Source organism: Sinocyclocheilus rhinocerous, unplaced genomic scaffold, assembly GCF_001515625.1.
Source record: "Sinocyclocheilus rhinocerous isolate Xijiao unplaced genomic scaffold, SAMN03320098_v1.1 scaffold2021, whole genome shotgun sequence".
NCBI lineage: Eukaryota > Metazoa > Chordata > Actinopteri > Cypriniformes > Cyprinidae > Sinocyclocheilus > Sinocyclocheilus rhinocerous.
Window position 1 is genome coordinate 7690 of NW_015662687.1, and position 7598 is coordinate 15287.

General features: G+C 37.1%; 1 protein-coding gene across 1 annotated transcript in view; it reads left to right on the forward strand.

The window, feature by feature from the left end:
• The first annotated feature begins 642 nt into the window (after positions 1-642).
• Positions 643-7598, forward strand: part of LOC107728233 (E3 ubiquitin-protein ligase MYCBP2-like) — a 12140-nt gene continuing 5184 nt past the window's right edge. Inside the window, exons 1-6 of the mRNA XM_016538334.1 lie at positions 643-835; positions 925-1121; positions 3838-4080; positions 4517-4588; positions 4803-4899; positions 5555-5628. Of these exons, the coding sequence (XP_016393820.1) occupies positions 643-835; positions 925-1121; positions 3838-4080; positions 4517-4588; positions 4803-4899; positions 5555-5628 (876 nt within the window). The remainder of the gene's footprint in view (positions 836-924; positions 1122-3837; positions 4081-4516; positions 4589-4802; positions 4900-5554; positions 5629-7598) is intronic.

Sequence of the window (7598 nt, forward strand, 5' to 3'; positions counted from 1 at the left end):
TAGAGGTCGACCGATAGTGGATTTTGTCGATACCGATAGCTAGGTTGGACCACACTGGCCGATACCGATTAATTAACTGATAGTTTTTAAAATGGTTTTTGAAATGGTCGCACTGTAGAGCCCTGTACTGAATAAGCCACATGATAATTTTTTTTTTGTTTGTACTGGAATAAGTATTACTTGATTCAGTGTGCTTGCAGGGTAAGAAAATAGTGTGATGGACAAGAAAAAAAAAAAGAATCTTTTTTTTTTTTTGTAGAGAAATTAAGCTTGACTAGTAATATATAAACCTTTCAAGACAAGGCCTATCATTGGCTAACCCTAACCCTAACTACATTACCCACAATCCTAAAGAGATTTCCACCAATCAGAGTAGGCGCTCTTACCATGGCAGCAGAAATCTGACTCAGCAGTTCAAATAAAAGTTTGTAATGTGTGACTCAACTCTTGAGTTGGTTTGTTTGGTTCTTAGCTCTGTATTGAATCATCGTTTTTAAACGTTTGAAGAAAATGTTATTGTTGTTATTACATTTTAATATACATTTTATATGATTCATTTGCCTTTATCAGTCATTGGCCATCCTACTGTCTAGATATTGGCATTGGCCATTAAAACTTAATTTTGGTCAATCTCTAGTGTGGATGAATGTTACTTCACAGCTATGCTCCTCTGCTCCTCAGATCATTGGTATTGGGCTATGTGGAGTGTTTGAGCTCATCAAAGAGACTCGTTTCTCGCACCCGTCACTGTGCTTACGGAGCCTTCAGGCACTTCTAGATATGCTCCAGGGGCAGCAGCCGGAGAGCTTTCAGACCGAACCTCCAGATGTGCTGGGTGAGATACCTTGTCCTGTTCAAATAAAGTGATAACATATATAAGTGAGTCTGTATGTTTTAATCATGACTCCACCGTTGGCCCTGCAGAGTCTCTCTTTCATCTTCTGCTGGAGACAACGGTGCGGAGCACAGGGATGAACGACCCCACCGGTCAGACCCTCACAGCGCTATCCTGTGCCTGCCTCTTCAGCCTGGTGGTGGCCTGGGGAGACACTGGCAAAATCCTCCAGGCTGTGTCTGCCATCCTCACCAACAATGGCAGTCATGCATGTCAGACCATCCAGGTGAGTCAGTGTTTTGAGATTGCATGTGTTTTGAGGAAGTAGCTTCTTCCACTGATGCCGCTGAACTGTTTTTAGATAGATATTATTAAATAGATATTATTCCTAAACACTAGAAGATCTAATGATAAAAGTAAAATGTGGTGAAGTCTGTCAAATTTGTGCTGTTTCTGGCTGTGTGTAGCACCTACTACTCTGCATCTCCTTTTAAAGGATCCAAACTTCAGAAAGCAGTACCTGAAGTTTTAAAAGTTTACTGGATTTCTGGCTTGGCAAGTGAGGTTGAGATTTTAGACTGCATAAAAAGCTGCTGTTCATCTGAAGTCAGGATGACAGCACATTACCGCTCATCTCTCAGCGTGCGATAGCCAGAACCGCAACTGCATGTGGAGGTCAACAATTGAATTGCCTGAAAATGTCAAATCTCTCTGATTTCCTGTCTTTATTATATTATTCTGCCAGCGCAGAGTCCCTCAGCCAATTACTCCTTAGTCTTCTACCATCTGCATGATATAGGTCTGTCATTTTTTTTGCTTATTTAAATGTTTTAATGCTCTCTGTCAGTGTCACACTGATTTAGACATCGGAGAAGTTAATTTGTTGTTACCACGGTAACTACAACCTAATTGGAGCATGAGTAACTTGCATAGCTTGTGTAAAGTGTGATATCTGAGCCGTCGCTCACTGTCAGTTTACAGTGCACACTTCCAACTTAAAGTGGTTCAGAATGAAACTGAAGAACAGGCAAATGCTGCCGTGTATGTCCAGATCAAGTGCTTTGCAGAGCTTAACGATATTTTTCAGCTTTTTAATGATATAATATATTTATGTATATATATGCATTTGCTTTTAAATGGCTTAAACAGTTATTTATTTTTTTATTTTTTTGTAATCTGAGAAATTCATTTAAACCAATCAGCCATTGTTGCCCAGTATGTACATGTTTAATGCACTTAAGTAAAATACAATGAGAATATATTTTTAAATAATGAAGGCATGTTTTCCACTTTGTTTACGACTAAATGGACTTAAGCATAAACAATATTTAATCATTTTAATTCATTTTCACAAATACAATGTTACATGGTAGTAAACCAATATTTACTTGTGCGTTTTTTCTGTATGAAAAAGCAACAGGGATTTCCATGAGCAAATCGCTGAATCATGGATTTGAATCGATTTATTGACATGGATAGTTTGAAATGAATAATGGAAATAATTCGAGAGCTGGCAGTGTAAGACTTGAGTTGACGTTAAAGAACAGAGAAGAGTACTTCATCCTCTGGAGAGCTAGTGCAATAAAACTAAATGGCATTATTGACTGAAGAGTCATCTAAAGCAATAACATTGATGTTCTAGAATATCAATAAACCTCTTTGTCATCTATAGCATCACTCATCAATAGTGGTGTAACAATATTCAAACCGAACCGAAAAACCACGATACACCACCCACAGTACATACCGCGATACTCTCTTGGCCTTCCCCGCCCCTTGCTGAGACACTTTAAACACGGACGGCCATGATGGTTTTGGATTGCTTGAATCACTTCGGTATCGTTTCACCCCTTCTCATCAAAGCACTTTACTGTCATCGGCTGAACTCTATGGCAGGGTCAGCGAAGACAGACACAGTTGTTTATGTTAAATAAAGATCAACATAAATATTAAACAGGGAAAATAAAGTGTCCTGGGGATATAATGTGACATAGCTGAAGGGGGCATGCTGTCCTTCTGGTGAAAGCCCGGTAAAGGTCAAGGAGTGCAGAGAGGGGTTTGGTAGGGCTTTATCTTAACTTCACACAGTTAAATGAACAACCAGTCAGTAACTATATTGATGTAAGTCTCACAAGCCTTAAAGTACAACAATAAAACCCCAACACTTGTTCATTTCGAAACGTAACTTCACTGAGTGAGTCATGCCAGTGTTATTCAGCCACGGGGTGAGTCATTTGACTGATTCAAACCAATGACAAACCAACCAAGTCGTTTAGATCAATGCCAATTTTTGCCCTGCTGAAATTTTCACTGGCCTCTACACAAAAAAGTTTTTGTTCTGTTTTTTTTGACCCATGTAACATTGTATTTTAATAAATAAGGTTGTTACAACACCAACATTTTAGATATAATTAAAAATGTCCCAATTCTTGATTCCAGTTTTGAGGCCACAGTGAAAACTACAACTAATAAGTTCAAACATTATTAAAGACAAGTAAACTGAAAACGTTCTTAACAGTAGCATTCAGGTACAGTATGAAATACAACAGAAATCGAATAAAGTCATCAAATGTAAGGTAGGCTATATTAGGCTGCTGTCATTTTAAGACCTACAGTGAAAAAAAATGGTGCTGGATTTATTTTGAAACAATTTTTACTCCGAAATTGCTAGACTAAAGTAGTGTACTCCAATAATTGTTATTTAATAATTTTTTTTTTTTTTTTTTACAATGTTTTGCACAGATCTAATATACTGTTGCACATCCATTTTTCACTTATTTGTTTACATTCACTTAAGACATAACTGACTATGTTTACAAGGATACTCAGCAGAACAGGCATTTTGACATTTTTGTGTATTTGTCCGTTTAGGTGCAAGAAGGCACAGAAAATAATTCTGTATTTGTGTGCTTTCTCAAGAGGAAGGATTCTCAAGAACTGTTTAAGATGTTTAACTATATTTTCAAGAACTATCTGACCTGACTGTATTTGTGTAACAAAAGGTTCCAACAATCCTGAACGCGCTTCAGAAGAGTGTGCAGGCTGTGCTGGTGGGAAAGATCCAGATCCAGGACTGGATTGGGAACGGCATCAAGCGAGCCGCACTGATGAACAAATGGGTCCTGAAGGAAGTGAACATCGATGAAGATGAACGCTGTCTTCTTCAGACTGATGGTTCCTTCCTGTACCTGCTCTGTAAAGATGGCCTCTACAAAGTGGGCTCAGGGTACAGTGGCACTGTGCGGGTGAGAACATTCTTTATTTAGCTGATTACACAATGGAAATGATATGTTAATTTTGCTAAGCTAGTTCTCAGAGTAAATAAATATTTCAGTTATTATCTGTAACTAATTAGTAATTACTAGTGATATGCGCCAGCATTTCAGAAATATTCATTAAATATTCATATTAATATTAACATTGAAAATATTTTTACAGCCATTGTTTTAATGTTTATATTTTAACAATGAATATGATGTAGAAACATAATTATATAATTAAAAAGGTGGTATAAAACATCCTTATGTGCAGTTTGAATGTTTATATTCAACTCAGGCTTTTATTTGACAGGTGCCTCTCCAGTTTTGAGATTTGTGAAGTCGTGGTTGTAGTTTAGTGCTGATGCAGCAGGTTGTATATCCTTGTGTTTGTGTGGGTGCTAATAAGAGGCTATCATTGCAGGGCCATGTGTACAACTCCACATCACGTATCAGGAACCGTAAGGAGAAAAGTTCATGGCTGGGATTCGCCCAGGTATTGATCTCTTGTTTTATGAAAATGTTTCTCTTGATTGTCTGTCTACTTGTATAATGTCACTGTACTCCATGTGTAGTACTTAATATGGGTTTGATTTATTGGTCATGTCTCGTAATTTAAATCATTAAATGCTTATGACGTTTTCAACCAGAAATGTCATTCATTGTACAGCCTTACAAAAGAAATGTTCCTGTGGCGATTTGCTTTACAGGGTTGTTTGCTGTATCAAGACATGAACAGTCACAGCATGGCGGCCATTAAGATCAACCCAGAGACTCTGGAGCAGGAGGGCACTGTCACAATGCCGGGTACAAACACCCCTCTTATGTGCTGTTGATCGCTAAGAGCAGGGCAAATAAATGGCTTGACCAGCACACTATTCTTCCCTGTCTTGACATATTTTCTATTGAAACAGGACATATTTCCCCGAATCTGTGTAGCAATGGATATATTATGTAGTAATTTTAAGCAGTTTATATTTAAAATAATATATCTCGTAAAGATTGTTAAAGGGTTAGTTCACCCAAAAATGAAAATTAGCCCACAAATTACTCACCCTCAAGTCATCCTAGGTGTATATGACTTTCTTCTTTCAGACGAATCAAGTCGGAGTTATATTAAAAATTGTCTTTGATCTTTCAAGCTGTTTAATGCCACTCAGCGGGTGTTGCATGCATCAGTCCAAAAGAAGTTAAATAAAAAGCGCCCATCCATAAAAAAAGTGTCTCACATGGCTCCGGGGGGTGAACAAAGGCCTCCTGTAGCGAATCGATGCGTTTTTGTAAGAAAAATATTTATATTCAAAACGTAATAATCCCTTTAATATAGCTTGCGCCAACAGTCCTACATGGAAGCAGCTCCGGGCGGATGAATGGCAAGCCTTATTTGGACTATAATCTGGAACTGTAAAGTATTAACAGCATCAACAAACTTTCTCTGTTTAAATGTCACTCTATTTCTCAGGTCTACAAGCAGATGGTCAGAACATCATATTCACTGATGGAGAATATATCAACCAGATAGCAGCCTGCAAAGATGTAAGTGGTTTTATTCTTTGGCAATGTTGCTCTTTTCCAAAACCCAGTGAGCTATTGTGGGCAGCATTTTAGGCATCATAGTAGGGCTGTGCGATTTGGGGGAAAATATCAAATTGCGATTTTTTTTGACAGATATTGCGATTTGATTTGCGATTTTAAATTTGCAAAGTCAAGCTTCAGCTCAATATTGTCAATAATGTGTAGCACAGTATGGGTATCATTACCCTGCTGAAAAAAACGATTGGGGAGAACGGAGGTGTGCTCACTCTTGCCCAGGGCAAGTAAGATTGCAACTCAAGGCTGGCAGTCATGCATATGCTCTGGAACAGAGTAATATCGCGTCCACATCGCAGGCTTTACGATTAGGAAATCGCAACGTCTCAAATCGCCAAATGAAAAGGCAGCACTGTATGAATTCTTCAGGGTGAAGGCAATCCCACAATGCATTGTGCCAAGTAAAAAACAGTCTAAGATGGCGGACAAAGCGAGAGATGTTTATTGAATATAAATATACTTGCATCTGTATCAGGCTTTCTTTGGTAATAATTATGCTAATCAGTAAAAGGTATCGATTAAAAAAAATGTTCAAAATAATGTAATATAGTACAATGCTCTACCACTACCATTCTTTTGAACTTTCTGTTCATTGAAGAATCTTAAAGAGGAGTATTTCTGTGCCAAGTACACTCCTTCAGGGTTCGAGTATGTATTTTGTTTTGACCACAAAATCAACAATGTCACCAAAGAGATGTGCTTTTGGTTGTGAGGGAAAGATAACCTTGTTCAGCTTCCCAAAGAACCCAGCGATAAGGGAATTATTATGTCGATGTCACAGCTTGCAGACGATTGCTATGCAAAAGCTCTGCGTGCTATTGACTCTTTAGCTCCGTCCACGGCACGCCTCCAGGAGCTCGACTGTTTTCAGGGAGAAGCGCAAAGCTGTATCTGTCTTTTATAAATCTGATAAAACTAAAGACTCTTCGGAGATATGAAGGATGCAGTACTCTATAGGTACTCAAGATTAACATGAGATTGGCAGAAACGTAAAAAAAAAAAAAAAAATCAGTTACCAAAAAAATAATAAGCAGCACAGCTGTTTTTAACATTGATAATAATAATAAATGTTTCGTAAGCAGCAAATCCGCATACTAGGATGATTTCTGCAGAATATTGTGACAATTACAAAATTAAGAAATTACAGCGTTGCCATCATAGGAATAAATTGCATTATAAAATATACTAAAATAGAAAAACTTTATTTTAAATCGTAATAGTATTTCACAATATTACTGTTTTTACTGTATTTTTGATCAAATAAATGCAGCCTTGGTGAGCAGAAGAGACTATTTTCAAAAGAATTTAAAAAATCGTACTTACCCCAAATTGTTTAACGGTATAGTGTATATAAAAATATTTGAATGTGCTTTTTTTTTCTTGCCATTAGCTTAGCAACATGCTGATGTTAAACTCAATCATATGTGACCCTGGAGCACAAAACCAGTCTTAAGTCGCTGGGGTATATTTGTAGCAATAGCCAACAATACATTGTATGGGTCAAAATTATTGATTTTTTTTTTTATGCCAAAAATCATTAGGATATTAAGTAAAGATCATGTTCCATGAAGATATTTTGTAAATTTCCTACTGTAAATATATCAAAACTTAATTAATTAGTAATATGCATTGCTAAGAACTTCATATGGACAACTTTAAAGGCGATTTTCTCAATATTTCGATTTTTTTGCACCCTCAGATTCCAGATTATCAAATAGTTGTATCTCGGCCAAATATTGTCCTATCCTAACAAACCATACATCAATGGAAAACTCATTTATCCAGCTTTCAGATGATGTATAAATCTCAATATTGAAAAAATTGACACTTAAGACTTTTGTGGTCCAGGGTCACATATAAATGACTGTAAGACAGAAATAATACTGTGTAGTTGAAAAGACTGTTTGTGAAGCTGT